At 40.7% G+C, this 24,786-nt stretch overlaps 2 protein-coding genes across 3 annotated transcripts; one reads left to right on the forward strand and one right to left on the reverse strand.

The window, feature by feature from the left end:
• The first annotated feature begins 181 nt into the window (after positions 1–181).
• On the forward strand, positions 182–13,659 carry pla1a (phospholipase A1 member A). The gene is made up of 10 exons (XM_079665434.1): positions 182–651; positions 1,870–2,095; positions 3,049–3,335; positions 4,658–4,759; positions 5,799–5,891; positions 6,546–6,710; positions 8,208–8,297; positions 8,555–8,660; positions 11,903–12,058; positions 12,668–13,659. The coding sequence occupies exons 1-10, from the start codon at positions 585–587 to the stop codon at positions 12,756–12,758; spliced, it is 1,383 nt and encodes a 460-aa protein (XP_079521560.1). The 5' UTR covers positions 182–584; the 3' UTR covers positions 12,759–13,659.
• On the reverse strand, positions 13,474–24,229 carry popdc2 (popeye domain cAMP effector 2). 2 transcript variants are annotated; one of them, XR_013805332.1, is made up of 4 exons: positions 23,371–24,225; positions 19,033–19,141; positions 17,625–18,193; positions 13,474–14,199 (listed from the first exon to the last, which is right to left on the reverse strand). XR_013805332.1 is itself a non-coding variant. In XM_079665436.1 (4 exons), exons 1-4 carry the CDS (start codon positions 23,856–23,858, stop codon positions 14,117–14,119), a joined length of 1,104 nt encoding a protein of 367 aa, XP_079521562.1. In that variant the 5' UTR covers positions 23,859–24,229; the 3' UTR covers positions 13,474–14,116. The 2 variants fall into 2 exon arrangements, 1 of the variants encoding a protein (XP_079521562.1); XM_079665436.1 differs by having other exon boundaries at positions 17,770–18,193; positions 23,371–24,229.
• Between the last annotated feature and the right edge of the window lie 557 nt (positions 24,230–24,786).

The following is a 24,786-nucleotide window of genomic DNA, read 5'->3' on the forward strand; positions in this document are numbered from 1 at the left end:
AGTATTTGTCAGCATATTTACAAAGAGCATTAAAAGCTGAACAATCAATCAGCTAATGATTGATTTCCCTGCAACCCCCCCCCCCCCCTCCTTACTCACTGTGACACACACACGCACACACAAACACACACACACACAAAAACAAACACACACACACACACACACACACACAAACACAAACACACACAGTCAGGCCAGAGTCCAGCATTTCAAACAAACGTCCATTGAATACCAATGAGGTCACCACTTCTTTACAGCTCTGTACAAACCCAGTCTGGGGAAGAAAAAAATACACAGACAAATGTGATGACCGAGCTAAAGGACGTTCATGAAATAAGTGGAGCTTTACAGGAAAAATAACCATATTAAGAAACATTTGGATAGTTGTATATGGATTCCTGCTTCGCTTGGTGCCAGATCAAAGCTGTGTTGTGGTTCCAGAGTTACAACACTGCACAGAGCCGGGATTTTCTCAAACCAAAAGCTGATTTCTATCGACCAATCTGCGGCTAAAGAGAGCAGCTGAGCACCGTTAAGCACTGACTAAAGCTCCCAGCAGCTTCTCTCCACGCTCATCGCAGAAAATGTCTCGGACACGGACACCGGTCCTCCTCTGTGTTCTCACTGTGTGCATCACATCTCTGGTGCTGGGTAAGTGAAGAAGATCGTCATGGACATCTTTGTTTACCTTCTTCAGCACTTTATTTGGTATTTTTTCATCCAATAGCTCAAGGATACATGTAGACAAACGGGTTGAGCTTTGTAATTGCCTGTGTAAAAACGTATCTCTGCAGGAGCATTTACCACAATACAGCGTTATGAATAAACTCACCAATAAATGCTGGACAATAAATGCATTAAGTGCAGTGTTTTGTTAAGAGTTCTTATATTTGCAAATACACGATGATACACTGGCTATTTGTAAGAATGAATACCAATATATCACACCTTATTACCATTAAAAACTATTGTTTTCCTCACAAAAACATAATTTGTCTGTTTTTGTCATCTGCATTTAAGTGTAGTGTTGTTTATTATAAGACATGGGAAGAATATATTCACACAACATTTCATATGTGTTGTCATCTGAAGTCAAATACACACTGTCATTATTATAAGTCTTTAATAAACAAAGATCATGCATAGAGAGCATGTTTCTCAACAAAAAAAGATTGATTGAGTAGCTATTGGCTAATTCCAAACTGTGGCCTAGTACTTGGTAGGCACACATAACGATCGACAGACATTATATAATTCCTATCACGCTTACAACTATAAATCATGGATAAACATATAAATGAATAGTACATTTATCGGTTTCGCTATGAAAATAATTCATACAATTGTTTGCTCGATATCCACCGTTTTATTTTCACCATATGAAAATATTTTTGTGTGTGCGCATGTTTTAAGTTCATCTGGACGCAGGAAGTATTTGGATCATTTATAGAAATAAAAGTACTAATACTACACTGTAAAAATACAAGTTTGTAACGAAAATTATACTTAAGTAAAACTAAGTTCGTATAATCAGCAAGTATTTAATATAAAAGTATCCAATGCAGAAAAAACTAAACAATGGCTGCTAGCAAAAATGATCTGTCCTCTGCAATGTCCAAATTGACCAATCAGATTTGAGTATTCAACTAGGCCGTGTGATAAATAAACGTTGTGAAATCTCAGATCAAACGTAAGTCAAGGGTCTTGAACATGATGTCTCCAGTGGCCATAATGACCCTAATAAAGTATCATCGTATGTTTTATTGTCCGAATCTTGAGTTTGCTGTTGTGTGATACAACATTAAGGAACCCTCAGTACTACACTCGCACATAAAAAAGTAACTACATGATATGCTTTTCATTGAGCAGGTACAGATGAAGCTCAGAGTGACGATGAGTGTGCCGACCTGAACAACTACACCTTGCTGGAGTACCGGCAGCAAAGAGGCAAGGTGCAGGTTCAGTACCTGCTGCTCACCAGGAGGAACATGGACTGTGCAGAGCGCTTCAGACACGAGTCTCTCTCTGAAACACAGCAACCGCCGACTAACTTCAACATCTCCCGCCCAACTAAGGTCATCATCCACGGCTTCAGGTGAGGAGAGGAAACCTTAAAGACCCTTAGCACTCATCCATCACAATGCATGTTTAACTTTTTGGTTAGATTACAACAGTTGGGTTATTTCTCTTGATGTGTTTATATATTGAGGTTTAGTTTGTGGTCTTACTGCCGTGTTCGGGTCAAATCTGAACTCAATCATAAATATTGTGTTTTACATTTGATTGCCTCAAGGCCTTGTGATATCCTCCACAGTGGGCATTTGGACACATACGATTAGTGAGGTTTAATGTTTTTTGTGTAAATGTAAGAGCCATTAAAACATACTGGTCAGATTTAACCGGGAACACTAAAGTAAGGTGTTGAAAACAAACATGACAGGAGGTTTTAGGGTGGGAAAAGTTCAGACCAAAGTTAACAGCATGAATTCAAGCTTCAGTCTGACTTTCAAAAATGGTCAAACTGTTATATAATATTGTGTGCAGGACAAAAACAGCACTGTAAAAGTAACACTTCACAACAACTGGGCATGCACATCTTTATAAGACTGTTAAACACCTGAACTTTTGAAAGAACATCCATAACATTCATCTGTTTGCAACTTACAAATTATTGATCTAATATATCATATTCCAACTACTTGTAGACTCTCCTTGCACTATTTCTAGTCAATTTTATTTGTATTTACTTGCACTATTTTAACTATTTGTATCTGTTTTATTGTGTTGCACTGGTGGAGGAGCCTGTGGCCTTAGATGTTCATTTATATATCTACACTGTAGCTGTGTACAAATGACAATAAAAGCCTTGAATCTTAAATCTTTGGTCAACCTCATGCTTCATGCAAGCCATGACAATTGAAATGTGATGGGCACCAGCTTGGTTTATTGTTTCTATTTCCCTTCTTCCCTTTCCCACATCCTCCTTCCTTGCTCCATACCACCATCTCTCCCCCCCCCCCCCCCCCCCCCCCCCCCCCCCACCTGCAGGACTACGGGCAGTAGGCCCACCTGGGTGCGGCTCCTGGCCCGCACGCTGCTGGAGGCCCAGGATGTGAACGTGGTGGTGGTGGACTGGGTCTACAGCGCCTCCTTCGCCTACAATCAGGTGGTGGAGAACTACAAGGAGGCGGCTCTGCAGATCTCCGTGCTCATCAACCAGCTGCAGGAACATGGATGCAAACTGCAGTCCTTCCACTTCATCGGCATCAGTCTGGGGGCGCACGTCGCTGGTTTTGTGGGGACCCTTTTCGAGGGGAAGATAGGACGAATCACAGGTGAGTCTGCACCAAATACATGACACAAATTGGTGCATAAGGAACGTGTTATTATTCTTTAGATATATAAAACAATCTGGGTGCCACGTGAGCAGCTTCCTAAGGAGTCACAGCTAAAGAAGGCATGTACAAAGTATGACTTGATACAAAATTGCCTCAATAACCATTCTCCCACAACGTAGAGAAACCGCTTTATTCTTAAAGAAACAAACCTAAATATATCCTTATTAGCTGACCAGTTTGATCCAAAAACCAACATACTAGTGTTCTGTGACCATTTCAGTACTGGAATCTGAAAAACTAATTTGAGATGGCGTAATTAAAGGTTTTGGAGACCTGGTACACTTCAATTTGAAGAAGCACCCTTCTTTGTTACATAAATACCCAAACCATGAAGAAAAACTTCTTGAATATTGTCTGTGAATGTGAAACTAAACTCTGCCACTCTGCTGCAGAACAACAGGGCAGACCGAGTCTCTCAGAGCTTCTCAGCTGTGAATATGATTCACTGTGACCTTGGAAGATAATCCGGGGTCTTCAAAGGACAACAGCACTTTGATAAGAGCCTCTCTGACTCTGCGTACAGACTCATCTCTCTAGCGAACACCAGCACACACACTACTCCACTGTTCTCTGGTTTATAACAGGTCTTTTTGTCTGAGTGAGGAGGTTTGAATGAAGGTGGAATTCAGAGACACAGCTGCTGCCTGGAGGCCAGTCATACACAAATAATTATAATATTAATAAGTTAAAAGTTAAAAAATAAATAATGATGCATCTTGTCTACGAGTAAAGCGTGGTTTCTAAATAACATTTTGTTAGTTTATTGCCGGGATTGTCATGAAAAGTGGGTACATGAAGAGGAATGGACAGGAAAGGGGAACCGTTACTGAATGCAACATGCAGCAAAAATTAGTCAATGTTTTGTAAGGGAGTCTATTCAGTAATGTCTGACTGTAATTTCCTTTATATTGTTTTCTGACTGAATCCAAAATAATTCACTATAAGATATCTCCAATTTCTTTATTTCGAATAAAAGATTTCTATTTCAATCAAACCTCTTTATTCTCACAAAGTCACGTAATAAAAACACATCCAAGTATTTCTGCACGTCAGCAGCAACATAATACTTTATTATAAGTGCAAACAATTTTAGAGAAAAAAGCTCATGGAGAAAAAATGAAGTTCTCATGTTTCTAACTTTGTATTAAAAATGAACGATATGTAAGTTTGAGTGTGGCAATTCAAACTAGAAATGCAAATGAAGTTAACTAAAGATGCAGCGATGTTTTAGTTTCTAATCTCCTTCTCTGGTCCTGCAGGTCTGGACGTGGCTGGTCCTTTGTTTAAAGGCTCCGACACCTACGACCGCCTCGACCCGTCTGACGCTCTGTTCGTCGAGGCCATCCACACCGACTCTGACTGTGAGACAACTTTCACTTATATCACACAAAGCCAAATAGAATTAGGCTAAATCTCCAACCAAAATACTATAGTACACGTGTACCATCATGTCGACAAGTGTGTTTACAATGGAGGAAAGCATATGTTTCCTCCATGTCAAAAAGGTCAACAGGTGAACAGGATACAGTTCAACTTTTGAGATTCAAGCATAGTTCATTGTCATTTTGCAACGCAGGGATCATTGGAGCCTGGTCTATTTATTGTAAGCCACAAAAACATTAAAAAACAAAGCAGAACAAAAAGACTAGTACATCTCTTTTATTTAAATATTGAATGCAGTACATTTTGAATAAGAGGAAAGATAAGCCGTTATTGTTCCCTAGACTAGAGCAGTGGTTCCCAACCTGGGGGGCGCCAAAGACCACAGGGGGGGTGCCAGGCCTCAGATGATTTGAGGCCAAATATCATATTTAGACTTTTTTTTTTTTTTACATATAATTGTAACGCAATACATGATTGTCACTAAAAGCCTTGTCTCTACATCACAATAAAATAGAAAAAATAATTGATTAATTAGTTTTAATAAAAATTCAAGTTAGTTGCTATTAAAGACAGAAGTGTATAATGCTTTTCTGGATAAGCGCATTTTTTAAACATAGTCATTGTCCATGCCGGTTTCAGATTGTTTGTCACAGTTGCTCCGATCAGATCGGTCTCCTCCATTTTGTAGATTATCTAAGACTTTTGAATTCACATAAACACATCGGCAAAACCCGGCTTACTTTGAGCATGTGTTTTAAACAGTTTAATCCCTTTGTGAATTGTTTCCACTTGCGCCATCCTTTAATTTCTTCATACAGCGGGAATCCAAATGAATGAATCCTGAGTCCAATAACCATCAAAGTCACTCCAATAGTGCTCCTTAATTACGCTTTCATCCTCCTTTAACAAAATACTTCACATTCATCCAGTTTGTTACAGTAGTTGCAGCATTTTTGAGACTTTTAAACTTGAATTACCGCTGTTATCATCATTTTTTTTTTCTATCTGCATCATCAGATTTTGGGATTTCCATTTCTGTCGGTCATGTGGATTTCTTCCTGAACGGAGGGCAAGATCAGACAGGATGTGCTCGCTCCAGGTTCAGCTCAGGTATGATGACACTCACTTAAACCAGAGGTAGAAGGTACATAAGTACATTTACTCAACGTGGGTACAGGTTTAATGTACTTAAGTACTTGCATGTTCTGCTACTGTATACTTTGTAGATTCAGCTTCATGTAATCAAAAACTACATTTAGCTGCAATTATGCAATAAGATAACTTGATTGATCCTAGGGGAGAATTCACATGTTACTGTGCAGTCTCTCAAATAATTGAACATTGTAATCATGCATCAGTAGTCATACTCTAGTCATATCTGAAATGGGACATTGGCATTCATACACTTTTGTATTTTAAATGTATTTTATCGCTAATGCTTTTTCAATTTGACTCTAAAGTTGTAATATCGGACTCTTAGTTTATAAATAATTTTAACATATTTATTGCCATTTTTATTTTATTTAAGGAGCTAAGCAGTGATTCCACCATTGATTTAAAACCTAGGTTGAGTATCTGAAAAGGAAAGCTTTGATTGTTGCTTTACCTCCAGAAATGTTTCTTTTATCATCAAGAAGTCATGATTTAAAATGCAATAATAGATCCCAGTTTTACAGATTTAAATAACTCTTACTTCCTGCAGACCTGCAGACATGTATAGCTGCCTGAGTGTTTGAGTGTCGTCACTTCCTGTCTCCCCCTCAGTGTTTGGTTATGTGCTGTGTGACCACATGAGGGCGATCTATGTCTACATGAGCGCGCTGAACGGCTCGTGCCTGCTGGTGGGGGTCCCGTGCTTCAGTTACGAGGACTTCCAGCAGGGACGCTGCCTGACCTGTGACGCCTTCAAGGGCAAATGTCCCACTATAGGTGAGGAAGCAGGATGTGCTGCTTTTATGTAGCTTTTTATTATTTTCTGCATTGTTATTAATATTTATTCAGCTTTATCTGACGTGAACTCTTCAAACATGATGCTTTTGACCAGGTGGAACGTAACTAACTACTTTGTGCATCAGTCAATCCTCACAGTAAACACAGAGCTAAATCCCAGATCAAATGCACGCTGAAGGCTCTTGAGCATGTTTTCTCTCACTGATTGTGATGTTATGTTAAATGTTTGTTGTTTGTGTTTCATGTGTTGTGTCTGGATACTTGTCTGTTGATGTTGGACATGGAGCTGCTGTGACGCAAGTCAAATTTCAGACTTGATCTGACAAATAAAGTATTATCGTATCGTATCGTAACTAAGTAATAATAATAGTAATGATAATACATGAAACTTATATAGCGCTTTCCTAAAAACTCAAAGACGCTTTGACAGAGAATAAAACTAAAAACTAAGAAGAATACTTAAAAAGATGGGGGGGGGGGGGGTGTATGGTCAGAGGTTGAATGTTAAAGTACATTTACTCAAGAACTTAAGTAACATTTAGAGGTACTTGACTTTATTTTCGAATCATTCTACTTTATACTTTTACTCCATTTCATTTTGTGGGCAAATGTTGCACTTCTTAATTTGACATATTTCAGTTCTACTTTGCAGATTGTTATTTTTGCAGAACTATAAATCATGACATATTATTTTTAGCTTGAGCTACCTGGCAGTCTTAGTAATGTGTCAATAACTATAATACAATCATTTCACATATATGGTTCTGAAATTAGCCACACTGCATATTTTTACAAATGGTTCTTAAGTATAGTGTTTACCATTTTGAATGTTGGACTAATACTCATAATAGAGTATTTTAACACTGTTATAATGCTACTTTTTCTTAGATAAAATAACTGAGCACTTCTCCCACCACTGACATTTATTTAGTTTTAGTTTTATTGTTTCTTATCATGCGTTTTTCTACTGTACTTCTCCACGTGGCCCCTGGGGACATGCGTTTTGATTGCAAAACTTGTGGAGGATCATCACTGTGCTGGGGTAAAAGAGTATGTAATAGATGTTTCCATCAGAATGTGGAGGAACAGATATCGTGTAGTGTAATATATATATTTAATGGTTATGTTAGTTTTGTCCTCAGTATCACCAGCAGGTATGACGTCAGCTTCTTATCGTGCAACCCCTGCCCTGGCACACGCACACACACTGATACAGAGACACAGTTATCTACATGGGGCCCTTTTTATGTGTGATGTTAAATCTGACATATAGTGTGTGTGTGTGTGTGTGTGTGTGTGTGTGTGTGTGTGTGTGTGTGTGTGTGTGTGTGTGTGTGTGTGTGTGTGTGTGTGTGTGTGTGTGTGTGTGTGTGTGTGTGTGTGTGTGTGTGTGTGTGTGTGTGTGTGTGTGTGTGTGTGTGTGTGTGTGTGTGTGTGTGTGTGTGTGTGTGTGTGTGTGTGTGTGTGTGTGTCCAGGTTTATCAGAAAACAGTGGGATCTCCATATCTCCGTTACCCAAAGAGCAGAAGCTTTTCCTCCTCACGACTTCTTCATCACCTTTCTGCAGTGAGTATCTGAACCAATAATGAATTCTGTCATTTGATCTTGATCTATGCCAGGGCTGTATGTGTTTGTTTGGTTTATGTCTGTCTTTTTTTCCGTAATTATACACTTCAGACACAGATTTTAGCATTATTTGAAGTTTTAAACGCCGCTTTTAATACTCTCTACATGTTTCATATTGTGTTCTACTTTAGAGTTTTGATATTTTGCAGGTAGATGTTGAAGCTCAGTACTTAATACATGTCTCTCTCTGTGCTCAGCTCATCAGATCCTGCTGCAGGTGGAGGTTTCTCCTCTGTATAAAAGCGCTGAGGTGGAGGTGACGCTGGTGACGGAGAACCAGGGGACCGAGCAGAAGCTCCCGCTGTGAGTACAACATCTGCAACTGTGGAGGAAATTCTTAAGAGAAACTGATAAATGATTCATGGACAAAGTTTGTCTTTTGTTATATTTAATAAAGAAAGTCAATGTACAAGTGAAATCGATCTCAAATGTAGGAACAGAGCTACTTCATCCTCAGAGGATAGAGAGGTTCTGAACACAGTTTACAGTCACACTGTAAAGTAGAGAATAGCCAACTGGTCCCACCCTTAAATTCCCTTAAGCATCATCTAAACATCCCCACTATTAAACCATGAAACCCCCTCGTCCTTAACCATTTTCATATCCCCCTTTCACACCTCCTTTTTCCCTCCTGAAATGTAAATCCTTAATATATGTCTCTGTTAAAGACATACAAGACTAAAAATACAATTTAACAATGTAAAAGGCAATCAGAGTATAAGAGTATATGTTTTAAATCAGGGGTGTCAAACTCAATTTAATCGCGGGCCACATCAGCATTAAGGTTGCACTCAAAGGGCCGGTTGTAACTTAAAGACTATATAAAAATACACATATAAATATATATACTGTATATAAAATCATTTATTATATTATATGATTGCCTCTGCATTGGATTATTATTTGATAGGGTAATAACTTCATAATTAACTACGTCTGAAAGCAGAAGTCTGGGGCAAATAATTGCAAGTCTCTTCAGTGAGAATGTCACAAAATGATTTAAAAATAAAAGCCAAATTCTGGAAAAAAAGCGAGAATAAAAAAAAAAAGGAAGTGACATTTAAAAAAAAAAAAGGTCTAATTTGAGATGCATTGTGGGACATGTAGTTTAAGGACAACGTGCTTCTATAACTCATCATGTAACCGTATAATAAACATATAGTATTCTTTGCAAGCTCTTGTGGGGCCACAGAAAATGAAGTCACGGGCTGGATTTGGCCCCCGGGCCTTGAGTTTGACACCCCTGTTTTAAATGATTATTTGACACGAGAGTAACCACACTATTTTATTCACTTTTATACAAGTGCACCACAGCTCAGGGTTTTGTAGATTGCACAGTAGCAAAACCACTTCATCTCATCCTCATCCACAATCCCCATTACTAAATCAAACCTACAGTATGTGACTGAATTTCCCCACGGAGATTAATAAAAGGTCCATCTTACATTATGTGACTCCATGCACATGCTGTGACCCAAAAACCAGCACTGTAACTTTTTTTTTTTTTTCTAGAAAAGCTGAGCGGGCAGATTTATTTTTAAGGAGATGTATCGTATGTTTCACAGTAAAGAGGCCCGGCAGGTTCAACAGACCGTGTGTGTATGAGCAGGTTCACTTTAGCCCTAGATATAGATACTTACAAAAGATTCTTGTAAAATTAGGCTAGCAAATCATATTATTCAGTATTTCGTTACATCGTTATTTTATATTGAATATGTTACACAATGTATTTTAGCCATAATTGTTTTTGTATGCTGTTGTTTATTTATTTGTAATATAATATTTCCTTGCTTACTATACTATATCTCCCACCCATATCATACTATATTATGTAAATATGTTACAGATTGTTTCCTATATTAAGCATGTATTGCATTTATTAAGTTAAAGGTTTACCCTTGTCATGTTAGGGTTATTAAACAAGTAGACGTTTAAAATATGGAGCCAGTTTTAGTTACTAGTATAGTACTGTAGCATCATATCAGCATATCATAGTAGTATAAAGTAGCATAACGTGGAACTATTAAAAAAATAAGTACCTCTTCGTACGTTAATTTTCTACAACATTAAAGGAGAGGTGTCATGGCCATTTCCACTGACCATAATTCCATTGTTGAGGTATACTAAAATAGAAAAATACTGTGCAATTTTCCAAACTCACATTGGTTTCGCATACAGCATCTCTGTAAAGTATGTGTATTCAGCAGTATTCACTTTCTCCACTAAACGGTTCGCTGCGGCTCGCTGCAGCTCCCCCCCCCCCCCTGTGAGCCCAGTGTGCTCTGATTGGTCGGTACGTTGTGAATCGCGCTGAGCTCCGTGGAGGTGTGATTTCCTTGTTTAGCGATATACAGCGAAACACAGCCAAACTCAACCTGAACACACACAAATTCACAGCCGAAGTAAAAACAATAAGTGTGGCTTGATATTGAGTAAGAGAAAGGTTGATAAACGCTGTGAGAATGGGTCTGCAGAGAGAATTTTGCCGCGATCCCAACTGTCTGTTATCAGCTTGCAGCCAGGGAGCAGAAAGCAGAGCTGCCTGCACTGAGTGTGTGTGTGGATTGGTCAATTTCGACCAATCAGCGGGGGCTTAACATAACGGCTCCGCGGACGTAACGTAAAGGCTCCACGGATTGGCCCATTTAGTTCCGGGTACGTGCTTTCGTAAGCACATACCCGGAAGAATCAAATGGATGATGACGTTTCACCAACGAGGCGTTTTGGGGAGGTATTTTCTGTGTTAGAGTTTTACTCGCTACAGCGTGTACTTTAAGGGTTTTGACTCTGCAGACCGTTTACATGCAGAAAAACCTTCATAACACACAAGCGGACGGGTAATAACCGGAAAAGCATGACATGGGACCTTTAAAAGGAATAATATTACATGTTAGACGCTTTTATCCAAAGCGACTTACATACTCAATACTGTGGGCAATCCCCACAGGAGCAAGTTGGGGTGAAGTGTCTCAGGGACAAAACGACATGCTGACTGCAGTGGGGTTTGAACCTGTGCCCCCCTGATCCGAAACACCAACACTCTATCCACTGCGCCACACGCCTCCTTATATAATGAAAAGCTGTTCAAGGAGCCTTTTTGCGCAATGAGTGATTTGTTTTTTAATTTTAACTTGAGGAAATAATCTAATTACTTTTTCCCCCCACTGGTTTATGTGTTTGTGTTACAAAGTGAAACATTTAACAATACGAAGAAGTGTTGAGTGTGTTACACATTGTTAAATCAAAACGAGTGAGAGCGCAGTTAGTTGTAGTTATTTATTTAAGTAATAAACACAGTAGCAAATAAATGTCCTCCTGAGTGACGAATGTTTATTATCTTAAAATGTGAGTCTGGCCTTGTGTGATTATGACAACATTGTTTATGTGTGTGTGTGTGTGTGTGTGTGTGTGTGTGTGTGTGTGTGTGTGTGTGTGTGTGTGTGTGTGTGTGTGTGTGTGTGTGTGTGTGTGTGTGTGTGTGTGTGTGTGTGTGTGTGTGTGTGTGTGTGTGTGTGTGTGTGTGTGTGTGTGTGTGTGTGTCTCAGTCGGAAATACACAACGGTGTACAGCGTGGTGTTGTCTCACCCCTTCGCTCTGTGTGAGATCAACTCCATGAAAATAAAGAACACTGGAAATCGCTTCTACAGGCAGGGAGACATCCACGTGAAATCTGTCTGCCTCTCAGAGATCCCCTCTCAAAGGTACACACACACACACACACACACACACACACACACACACACACACACACACACACACACACACACACACACACACACACACACACACACACACACACACACACACACACACACACGTGGTGGATTGTAACCATGTGGATTTATAGGTACAACATTACGCTACTTGACATGAGTAATTCCATTTTATATAACTTTATACATAAACATTTGTTTTGGTCATTTTTAGATCACAATTTTGTTTGTATATTCTTGTCCTGTGAAAGCAGGTATCTCCAGATGTGTTGATCTCTAAAGGGGCCCTATTGTGCTCATTTTCTGGTTTCATAATTGTATTTTGTGTCTCTACTGATACAGTCTCATTCTGCCTGTGCTGCAGCACTGAAACCTATACAACACACTACGGGAAAGAGACAACTCAAAAAAGCATAATAGACCCTTTTTTGTTGAATTTTGAAAATAAAAACAAAGCAATACTTGTGAACCATGCTGGTGAAGTTCTACTTTGACTGAAGATGTGTTGTCGAATACTTCCTCATCTGTTATTTAACATCATAATTGTTTTCTGCTTTAAAGAAAAGGTTAGAAATGTAGACTATATCTCTGTTTCAGCGGAGAGGAGCCGCTGTGTGTGAACAACATCGACATCAGACGAGGAGCTCCGTGGTCACATGACTTTGTGCAGGTGTGTGGCTCCACCTGAAGAAATTAGACCTTCTCTTGAAATATGCTTTAAATAAAAAAGACTCGGTTCATATTGTGAAGAAGAACTGCAGCTCTGAAATGTTATCTGGTTAGTTACAATGTCTATAATCAGGTATTAGGATGATCAAGGTTTATGATATATTTTCTGACTTACAGTCTTAATGGTGCTTCGAGAAACTTCCTATGGGGAAACCGTAGCGATGTTTGGCCTTTGCAAACCCTTTACATCAGGGGTGTCAAACTCAAGGCCCGGGGGCCAAATCCGGCCAGTGACTTCATTTTATGCGGCCCCACAAGAGCTTGCGAAGATTATAATATGTTTATTATACGGTTACATCCCGATTTACAGAGGCACGTTGCCCATAAACTACATGTCCCACAATGCATCTGAAATTATGGCTTTTGCTTTTTTCCTTAGAATTTGACTTTTTTTTCAAAATGTCTCTTTTTTTTCAAAATGTCTCCAGAATGTGGCTTTTCTTTTTAAATCATTTTGTGACATGCACACTGAAGAGACTTGCAATTATTTGTGAAGTATGCAAAAACATTTTCCAGACAATTTTAAAAGGACAAAGAGTTGAGAAATGCCTGCCGACTATTTCTAAACTGTTGTTTAACGGGTCAGATCCAGACAATGTGACGGAACAAAGTTATAGTATTCTCTGTAACACTGAATATAAGTTGTGGGAAGAAAAAAAAAAAATGTAATCACATGAAGTCAATGTCTTACCTTTATTGTTGGTAAGATGCACTTAATACATCTGTTGAATTATCACAGAATACATTTGTCATACATTTAATATGCTGGTAATGTGAAAGACATCCCTCTGTCCTCAGGTACATATATGAAAGTGTCATTAAGATGTATTAAATGACAGCATGTCCCTTCTTTTTTTTTGAGAATTGTGACAGACTCAAAATATTTGTTCATTTAGAAGTGTATTGGTTCACTTGGTGTTTACAAAAATCTTTTATATAACATCTTTGCTCATTGAAATGCTGAAATATCTATATTTTCTAATTGAATACATGTGATGGGTCCCCCTGCTTCTAAGATTTTAAGGCAGATTTGGTGGCATTAATGCTTCTTCAGAGGCTTTAAATCATGACCAGATGACACGAAGAACTTACAAATTGTGGACATAACATACATTTGAGTTATTATGGTGATGAATATCGGCTTTTCACAAGTATTGATTGGTTAAAGACATCAATATTATCCTTATCACTCAGGCTGTCAATGAAATAGAGAGAAGGAAGGTCTTCTCTGTGCTCAGGCCTGATGATGTGAACTGAGGTGAGGGAGGTGGAGACTCACTGCTGATGATGATAAAGTGTTTCCAGGAGAAACTGCTCTCACAGTTTGGGAGTGTCGGTGGGAGCCAGCGGCGCTCTGCCCCTCAGGAATCGAGGTGGAAGTTCCCCGTTACCATCCCCTCCTGCAGAGACAACATCCAAGCTTCTGTTAGGATCTCATGGTCACAAAACAAACATTGCATTTCATTTAGATGACACTTCTATCCAAAGCGACTTCAAATAATTTGGATCAACCATGAAGATATGCTGCTGTGTCACTTCTAAACTAGATAGAAACTTCAAAACATTGCAAATTGCAATCAGTGTCTTCATCTTCTACTAAATATGTACATTTATTACCATTATGAGGTACTTTTACTATACTTGATTACTCCACTTTCCACTCCAGGTAAACATTTACTTTTTACTCCAGTAAATGTATCTGACAGCTGGAGTTAATTTGCAGCTTAAAATGTTAAAAAAAACGAGGCATTGTATACATTTATAAAACTTGATACTGTCCAACAGTACTATTGTGCTTGACCTCTAGCTATAATATATGGGCAGAATGGTCACTTTCAGAGAGTTGTAATATCAAACCCTACCAATTAATGTTACGTGCATGTTGCTGTGACCCCCCAGCTCTGAAATGTGATTCTCCACCTGTTATTGGACGAGGGCTGTTTTGGGGATAGTGGGCCGGCAGGGAGGGGGGGAGGGTTAAGCATGTGAGGGAGACGGGAGAGGGAGGCGGGGTGAACAGATGAGCAGACAGACAGACAAATTGCGGCCGGGCACACTGGATTAATAGCTTTCTTTTAGACATTTCCAAGGATAAGGACACAGATGCTGACCTGTCGACCTCTCTGTTCTTACAACCTAATAAATTGTACCTTTAACACACACGCGCGCGCGCACACACGCACGCACGCACGCGCACGCGCGCGCACACACACACACACACACACACACACACACACACACACACACACACACACACACACACACACACACACACACACACACACACACACACACACACACACACACACACACACACACACACACACACACACACACACACACACACACACACACACACACACACACACACACACAAACGTTTACTTCAGATAATACTTTTTCATGCCCTTGATTTCCAGTACAAATCAAGTATCCCCAAATGAGTTGATAGGGCAAAGGGGTTGCCAAAGCCAAGAGTGAAGCACCGCTAGCTGGTGAGGATGGCCCAATTCCAATCCAACCCCTACACACTACCCCTCCGTTTGCGCGTTCGCGTGGAGGGTCCGCCACATTAAGTGCTGTTCCAAACCAACGAGTGTGGAGCATCAGGGACGTGCACAGGTACGGGCTAATATTGCCCGGGCAATGGCCCATTTGCCATTTGTGTCTGACCTGCCCCTCTGGAGAGAGTGAGAGTTTGTTTTTGTTTTCTATTGTGGCCGAATCAATATGATAAGCCTACAATTAGTATTGTAGCGTCTCGCTGCGGGAAACACACCTTGTCAGGGCTGTCATCTGCCCCCAGCCCAGTCACGTGACTTTGTTTACAATCTTAAAGGTCCCATGTCATGGCCACTTCCACTGATCATAATTCCATTGTTGAGGTCTACTGGAATAGATTTATATCGTGCAATTTTCCAAACTCACTTTGGTTTCTCAAACAGCATCTCTGTAAACTACGTGTATTCACTGAATTTCACTCTCTGCCTTTAACGGCTTGTTGTAGCTCCAATAGCTCCAGCCCCCACCCTCCCTGTGAGCACAGTGTGCTCTGATTGGTCGGGACTCATCCTGAGCACACACAAACTCGCAGCCGAAGTAAAAACAATAAGTGTGGCTTGATATTGAGTAAGAAAAAGGTTGATAAATGCTGTGAGAATGGGTCTGCAGAGAGAATTTCGCCGCGATCCCAACTGTCTGTTATCAGCCTGCAGCCAGGGAGGAGAAATCAGCAGAGCTGCCTGCACTGAGTGTGTGTGTGAGGAAGTCCATGGATTGGTCAATTTGGACCAATCAGCATGGGTTTAACGTAACGGCTCCGCGGACGTAACATAACGGCTCCACGGATTGGTCCATTTGGTTCCGGGTACCGCACGACCGTATCGCGTCATAGGTCTGGGCGCGGCTACTGGCCATTCCTATGTCACGATACCCAGGAAGTAAACAATGGACAATGACATATCTCCAACGAGGCGATTTGGGGAGGTTTTTTCTGTGTTAGAGTTGTACTCGCTACAGGGTGTACTTTGAGGGTTTTGACTCTGCAGACCGTTTACATGCATAAAAACCTTCATAACACACAAGGGGACGGGTAATAACCGGAAAAGCATGACATGGGACCTTTAAGGCCACTACACACCTACAACCTGAGACCAAAGAACGCGTACCGAAGGCGTCCCGACTTTTACGTCAGCTACGTCGCCTGTGTCGGCTACGCCGCCCGCCTACGAACACGCCGCAAAGACTTCAGTCGACGAGGGGCAATAACTGTCCTTACCAACAGGCAGCGGTAGTGTGTATTCGTCAAAAGAGGCAACAGCCAATCAGAGTGATTTCTTCGGCCGCGGGAGGTGTGAAAATGTGCCGTAAAGCAACGACAGTGCGGGACAAACCAACCTGAGTAGGGCGCCGCGAATGCCCGACTGCTTCTGACCTGACGGCCTCTGACTCCCAAAATCGGGTAGGTGTGTCAGGGCCTTGACAGCTGGAAGTAAAGGAAAGCCCTCCGGCCTCCTATGGCTATGTGCCTGCCTGGCGTTAGAGTATAGGGCACAAACCAGGGGACTTTACTTCCTCTTGAACCCGTCAGTTATATACAAAAAAAACCACCTAAATATACTTGTTCTAATTGTGCTTCTGTCTTTCTGTGTATTTTCATCTGCTCCGTAAACTCCCTCAACAGGGCTGCTCGCTCTCTTTTCTTGATCACCCTCTCACGGGAGAACACTTCACTCTCCCGCTTCATTGTAGGATTTCTGCCATGTCTCTACACTTTAGTTTGACCATCTCTGTTATTAAGTTATGGAATATTAAATACATAAGTAATTAGAAACCTTGCCGTTACTGCGCTGATAAAGAATGATAAGGATAAGAATAATGCGTAATCCGCAAAACAAAAAATGTGCCTGAATAACGAATCGTGCCCTTTTCCCAGTTTAGAGCAATAGCCCCTCCAAATGTCTCTGCACGTCCCTGTGGAGCATGGATGTATAATAAGAACTGGATACAGCGTGGGAGGAGGGACGCTTCCCGTCGGATGAAAGGACCAGGAGTGGCTGGATCAAGTTAGCTACATAGCAAGTAGCAAGCACGTTAGTTAGCATTACAGTCTTAGCCTTGTCATTTTGAGTAGCCTTAATACTTGAATGAATTTAGCCATTTTCCGCTATTGCATTTAGGGTAATTTCTGTAAAGTACCCATATTACAACTGTTCTTTTTTACTAGTGTTCGTTTCACTTTGAAGCCGGGTTAGTAAGAAATGTGCACTGCAAGCCCCCACGCACACGCATGCACCCCATGTCTCCGTGCAGGTGAGGTACTTACATGTAGCTTAAGTGGTGACCCAGTGTGTTAGCCGCAGCCCCCTCCATGCCCCTCTACCTCAAATAATCCCTCTCACTGCCATAATCCGTTAAGGAGCCCGCCACATCGGCAAAATCCTCCAGGACCAGGCTGGTGGAGTCCTCACCGGTGGGCAGCTCGGGGTCTGACGCCCAGGGGATGTGATGGCGGTCGTTCAGGGGGGTCTGGGGGTCTTCCAAGTGGGGGGTTCTTGGTCCCTGCAGGCTGGGCTGAAACTCGTCTGGATCTGAGGTCCGATAGGTCGGTGCTAGGTCTTCTCCCTGATGATGAAGATGCTCTTTGACCTCGCTGCCCTCGCTGCTCTGAGAGGAAGGGGCCAACACGTGGTAGAGGCTGGGCAGGCGGATGTCCAGCAGCATGCCGCACTTGATGTATAGCTTGTCGTTGAGGTTGTAGAGCTTCTCGGCGATGTCGTGGCCCAGCATGACGGAGAACAAGCGGGAGATGTAGCGGTGCTTCGACATCAAGAGGTAGAGGCGACGGCGACGCCACGAGATGTAGCGAGAGTCTTCTTCTGCTGTCATCGTCACCTGGGGGGCATTAATGAAAGACATTAATATCAAAGAGTTAAAGGCACCTAATGGGGTTTTTGATCACTAGCAGCTGGACTGAGCAGCATGTTAAGCTAGCAAACATGGACGTTAACATTGTCAAATTTTGATTAACCTATGTTTTAATAAACGAATTTAACACATATTTGCACTCTTGTGGAGTTAGCTCCAAAGGTTGATAGGTCAAACTAGAGCCAACAGTTGGTTAGCTTAGCTTAGCATGAAGACTGAAAGCTGCTAGGTTTAGTCCAAACTTTAAATCTGTTTAAGTGTACTAGAATTTAAATAGCTAGTTTACTAACAGCCCTTATTAACACAAAATGTTAACACGAAATTCACACGTGATTCAATTAATTGTAGGGTTCATTCATGCTGTACCCAGAATATCAAATGTGTTTTTTAAGCTTTTCTTTGTAATTTAGTGGTAATAGAAGTATGTTTGGGTTTTTTAGACTGTTTATCTGATTAAAAACTAGAGAGTAAACTGATTTATTTATAAGGACGATAACAGTTAAATGCAGCAGTGTTTCTGGTTGTAGCCTACACCTCATTAATTAAAAATAAGCATAGCTTTCTGTTTGAAAACCCTGACAACTAACCCTCGAATAACCTCTTCTCGTCTTTAAGTAAGCTAATCTAAAGCAACAGGATATGTGAATGGTAGAAGACAACTGCTTTGTTCATCTTATCAGTCATACACTGAGTCCGATATAACAAAAGACAACTTGATATCCACGTCTTTGTTTCTTGTTCCAAATCCTTCAATTACTGCCACATTCTAGATTTACAAACCCTCAAGTAAAGTAAACTTCCTGTACCTGAAACTTTCCCTCCTCGTTTGGTCTGAGAGACTCCCACTCTGGAGAGTCGAGGAACTGGTGGCGGTGGATGTAGTGCAGGAACTGACCCTCCAAAGATACATTGATCCTGAGGGAGAGAGAAAGAGACAGGAAGAAGGTTTAAAAGACAGAAGGGATTAGGAAGTAATAATGAAAGTTGAAATTACTTTGCAAGTCAATCTTGGAATAAATATATCTGCCAAGGCCACTTCACTGAAGACTGCAGAGTTCTTTAAGCGTACAGTGGCTGAAAGTAAATAAGTTAATTTAGTAAAGTGCTATATTGACATTCTTGTACTTTACTATTTCCAAATTCAAATCAAAATCAAATCCAAATGTCCAAATACAATTGTCTACTTCTATTCCAACTTTTGTGGAGGCAGACATTGTTTTCTTTTAACTTCACTACATGTATTTGACACATAAACATTAAAACTAACTAACTAATATAATTCTGCCAAGATAAGGACATTGGGACATTCCTCCCGCTGAAGGAAGTTTTATTTAATAAAATAATAACTTCCGCAGAGTGAGATAATCCAGCACAGTGAACATCAGCCTTCATGCATTACGTCATTAATGTGAGGCGAACATCAGTGAGAAAACGATCTGCTTCATGTCAATCACCTGACATCTACTGGAAAAAAATCAATTATTCTTAAAAATAAAGCATTCTTTTTTTTATTAAAGAGATAGCAGCTAGATTTAATGTGTGACTGACAGCTACAAAGGATAAAACAATGACAAGTCTAACTGCAAGTCACTATAAACTATGCAATACAAAACCACAGTGTAGAAATACTTTGTCAACACTTAAAGGTAGGGTATGTAATTTTGGAGAAACCAGCTCGAGTGCGCTAGAATTTGAAAATACACAACCGGAAAAAATCTGCCCCTTCCTTAAGACTGCCTTACAGAGCCCCTCCTCCAACACACACGAACGCGCACATGACCAATGAGGGCACGAGATAAGTTTGTGCACAGATGGAAGGCTGACAGGCAGGTAGGCCATCCAGTTACTTTAGCCGGGCCGGCTCAGATGATTGGTCGTGCTTTTTACAGCGCCACGGCTTCCACAGATGACATTTTTTTATGTATTTATTGTCAAAGCATTTAATATATTCATTGCTATCGGGAAGTTAAGAGCATTCCATGGAATATAACAAAAAGTGTTTCTGAAGTGAATTACATACCCCACCTTTAAAGTCTTTGGTAAGTGGACTTATTTTCCACCACTGCTATAAACTAATAAAGGAAATCTAAAATGCAAAAGATCATAAATAGGGTATTCTGTTATTAGAGGAATGCTTATTCAAGTGTTTCTTCACTATTTATAGCCTGTCTTTGTGGAAAAATCTTTATTTAGACTCTTCACAACAAAGGGTGTTAATGAACAGCTATTACCCCAAATAGCACTTCACTCTACAAGGAGTAGGGATTTACACTCTGGTGCTATAAAAGTGCTGCAGAGACTGTCGGCTACTGTGTGGAATTTATCCTAAAGCATGTGGAACGCTGTTGTTTCAGCAGTTTCATACGGTACATGACCTATTTTCTTTCTACTCATTTACTCCCAACAACTTTTTTACCACACAAAAGGAAGGCTGAGTTGAAGGGATGTAAGCAATAATGGCGCTATTGAACGTAAGTACTTGAATTATCTTGAGTAAGTCGGCCCCGATTTCCGGGAAGAAATTGCTGTTGTGTTTTTGAAACTGTTTTGCGCTGTGTGCATATGTTAAATTATATTAAAGAGGCCTTTTTATGGTTATTTTCAGGTTTATATTTGTATTAAGTGACTCTACTGTGTCATGTCTCCATGCTTTAATGTTTAAAAAGCTCTTTATTCTTTTTCATACTGCCTGTGCTGCAGCACCTCTTTTTACCCTCTGTCTGAAACCAGAGCCCAGTCTGCTCTGATTGGTTAGCTGGCCCGCTCTGTTATGATTGGTCAACCTCTTAGAAATTTCCCGCCCCTTAGCCTATCACGTACAATATGTAGGAGCCCTAGCAAATAGAAGTGTGACTGTTACATAGAGATGTCACTTTGTGTGGCCATGTACAGCATACCAAACAGGAGACTGGAAAGTGAAACTAAGAACAAATGTTGACTACATATCAGTAATGAGGATCTTTAAATATATTTATAAAATAAATGAGTTTTAACATAAACAACGTAACACAAATCATGATATGCGTTTATGTTTGTGTTGTTTTTTGTACACTAAAATGTGAGCAGCATGGACCATTTTTCTATGTTTTTTTAAAGAGAAGCAGTCTGCATCCACTCTGTTCCTTAAGTACAAAGATACAATGTAACCAGCCGGCAGAGAGCAGAGGGACGACACAGTGGTGAGTCACTGCCAAAAATACTCTGTTTACAACATTTCTCTTGTGCCGGCTCCAGGACTGTGAAATCTAATGCAGCTCTACTTTGAGGATGTTTGGATGAAGAGGATACATTTCCTGTGACAGTCACACTCTGCCAACTGCATGAAAGAGTCCAAAAAGAGGCTAGTTCTGCAAAAGATTTCCTAAAAACAGTAGGAAGTAGGATGAATTAAGACTGAGTACTACAGTGTACACATATCTATAGTGCAAAAATTATTATAAATACACCCTTTTGTCTGTTAATTGGAGGGACACTAAAACCTGCAACAACAACTAATAGCTGTGTCTAAAAAATTGCAAAGTAATACAAGTCTTCCTTATTAAAAAGGTTAAATAAAATACCCAATAACTACTTAGGGAAGCTTTTAGTTTGTACGTTTCTTTGAGTGTTTGGAAAAAGAGATGCTAAGAGGTTTAAAAGTGCAATTTTGGGATACTTGAGTATTTCCATTTACCGCTGCTTCAACTCCATTATATCTAAGAGGGGAATCATTTACTTTTTGCTACACTGCATTTATCTGACGACGAGGGTTGGATCTGTACTTTACTTACAAAATATAGTCATGTTGTAAATTCATGAAGAAGAAATGGTTCATATACATTGATTATAATCTAATATAAATATGCGTTCTATTTTGACAATTAGGAGCAACGTAGCAACGTTTTTTGCATGGTTTAACTTGTCACCTAAGTGCACTGTGACATCTCTGATAGGTGTGGTACTTTGATTTAAAACACTTTAAATTACCAATGCAAATGATTTATTGTTATGAAGTTCTCAGCAGTTCCACTTCAGCACACGGAGCGTTTTAGCATATTGCAACGTATTGTTTTGTTATGACAAGCACAACTTTACTGATTAGTTTTACTCTCACTCTAAAATGTTATTTAAAGAAACCTGTACACTATCAGCTCAGCAGAAAACAGCAGACAGACACAGTTTAAGATTAGCTGGTGAACAAAGTGAAGCAAATAACATCTCAAGAGAGTTGGTGGAGACCAAAAACAGAGCTAAAGGAAACTGAATATTTGGCTTAAAATCATAGAGTAGCATAAACCATCCTTTTAAAATGTTATCAGGCCATTAAATTACTATTATCAATTGGTTTTACAACCATTTTAATGTTTCAAGGGGCAAACTGCACCCACCAGCAGGCCAGAAGGTGCACAAGAAACATTATGAAAGGGTCGCAGTTTTGTCAAGTTTCAATTTTAGTTACACTTCACTAGGGTAAGGCGCCAAAACGACGTGGTTGGTCCTAGGAAAAGATCATGGTTCAGGTTCAAATAAGTACAAAACTAGTCATGTAACTTATCTTATGTATGGGAGGTCTGTTAAAATAACTCAACGTTGACTTCTTCACACAAACTCTCATGGGCGAAAAGTAATGTGTTGTTAAGAATTTGTATTAGTCTTCATACTATATGTCAATCACCAAAATTCCTTATTTGGTCCATCTACATTTACTACAGCCGTCCTTTGATTACACCGTCCTGTGATTATATCAGTGAGCAACCAACTGAATGTATTAACACTAACAAACTGATCCTACTTGTACGTGTAGGCCTCGGCTAACCAGATAACAGCCATTTAAAGGACTGATATCATTCGAAGTAGGTGCTTAGCAACACCTCCAAATGAATGCTAATGTCTGCCAGATGTAAGTGTAAGTAAGCAACTGTTTACCAACACGTTCACTGTGTCAAAGTTGATAGAACTGATTTTGTGGTAAAAGCTTGTTTCCACTGCCTGTATCTAGCAAACAAATGTTATTGTAGGTTTAAGAAGTAGTGTTTTTTTTTGTACATGTGTGGTGTTGCTACTTTTAATCAAGTGTTGTATTATGGTAGGGAGTAGAGACATGTCTGGTGGTTTGCATTATGTAGCACAGGTGCGTAACACGTCATTCCCATATGCACACACACCTCCCAGACAGCAGAAAGGAGAGCTGGTCGATGGGCGTCTTTCCCTCCACAGCGTACGTCTCTCCTACTTTCAGCTCCACCACCTTGCTCTCAAAGGCGCCTGCGATCTCCTGGAACACCTGGACGGGCACGCCCAGCGGCAGGTACACCGCCTGGTAGAGGGAGGTCATCTCCTCGCTGCGTATCCCCTCCTGGTGCAGCCGGTACAGCAGGTGGCAGATCTGACCCAGGCAAGCCAGCAGCAGGAGGAGGTTCCAGGTGAAAACGTCCAGGCCGCACATCGTCATCCAGCCCCACAGGGTCAGGCACCCGAAGGCTGGAGTCAGGAAGCCGAAGATGAAGAGGCACCCGTAGGCCCCGCTGCCCCCCATGTAGCCCAGGACCAGCATGGTGTTGCCCAAATGGTAGATAGCTCCCTCTGTTTTGTTGGTCCAGCCATCGCAGAGGGGAGGGAAGAACAAGCTCTCCAGCAGAGTCAAGTTGCTCATGTTTGTCTTTAAAATGACAAGCTGAGGAGATGCACCGAACTAGAACAGTAAATTCAACTTCTCGTCCAATGAACTGTGGTGCTATTTATGTCCCATCGACATGTACAAGTAGATGTTTTGTTTGTGAAAAAATAAATAAATGCCGACAGGAGAATGTCAGAAGTTTGTTCCCTTGGCGTGCCGTGGAAAATTCCTCAATGTGAAGAAGTTCTCACGGCTCTGTTATCGAAACACAGCTGGAATGGGTTTCTTCTTCTTCTCTCATTAGCCCTTCCTCTCCTCAGTCTTTCCCTCCCGAGTCTTCCTGTCTTCTCCCTCGCTCTGGCTATTTCTCTCAGTCAACCGGCCTGCAATGTCGAGCCAACAGCTGGAAGAGAAGGGATAAGGGAGGGTGGGCGTTGATATGGGCCCTAGAAGGATAACCATGTTTGGAATTGAAACCCAAGGAGGAGAGTGGTGGACAGAAAGCAGGCCTGCTACTTAACATAACAGAACGAGAGGGAGAGAGAGAGGCAGGAAACGGGAGAGGACAGGGACTATAACAAATATCTGTGACAGGGACTCAGTGGTACATACAAAAAACTGCTCTTACTTTGCCTAAACCTTGAGAGTCCATTGTTCTGTCAGGAGAGCAGCGCGTCAGAGCATATTTAGAGACACGGAAAAAAGTAGGATGATTGCACAGGTCAGATTTCAGGTGGGCCTATAAACACCCCTCACATATCATGCTCTGCCCTCAGCCAGGACCACTCCTCTTTTAAATGCATTCAGCAAACAACTTTTTAAAGTGGCCCCATTATTATTTGTGGGTTATTCCCTTTCCTGTAGTGTGCTATAAGTTTGTGTGCACGTAAATGGTCTGCAAAGGCTAAAATCCCCTCCAGAGGGAGTTTTTTTTCCCCACTCACTGCCCCCTGCCTGAAACTGT

The sequence above is a fragment of the Notothenia rossii genome, assembly GCF_949606895.1.
Source record: "Notothenia rossii genome assembly, chromosome: 2".
NCBI lineage: Eukaryota > Metazoa > Chordata > Actinopteri > Perciformes > Nototheniidae > Notothenia > Notothenia rossii.

Coding starts and splice junctions, on each gene's coding strand:
- popdc2 (XM_079665436.1), bottom strand. CDS start 23,858: ATGAGCAACTTGACTCTGCTGGAGAGCTTGTTCTTCCCTCCCCTCTGC. Junction 19,142..23,370: donor TCCTTTCTGCTGTCTGGGAG/GTGTGTGTGCAT, acceptor TCTCTCCCTCAG/GATCAATGTATCTTTGGAGG. Junction 18,194..19,032: donor ACGAGGAGGGAAAGTTTCAG/GTACAGGAAGTT, acceptor AATGCCCCCCAG/GTGACGATGACAGCAGAAGA.
- pla1a (XM_079665434.1), top strand. CDS start 585: ATGTCTCGGACACGGACACCGGTCCTCCTCTGTGTTCTCACTGTGTGC. Junction 2,096..3,048: donor GTCATCATCCACGGCTTCAG/GTGAGGAGAGGA, acceptor CCCCACCTGCAG/GACTACGGGCAGTAGGCCCA. Junction 12,059..12,667: donor TCAGAGATCCCCTCTCAAAG/GTACACACACAC, acceptor TCTCTGTTTCAG/CGGAGAGGAGCCGCTGTGTG.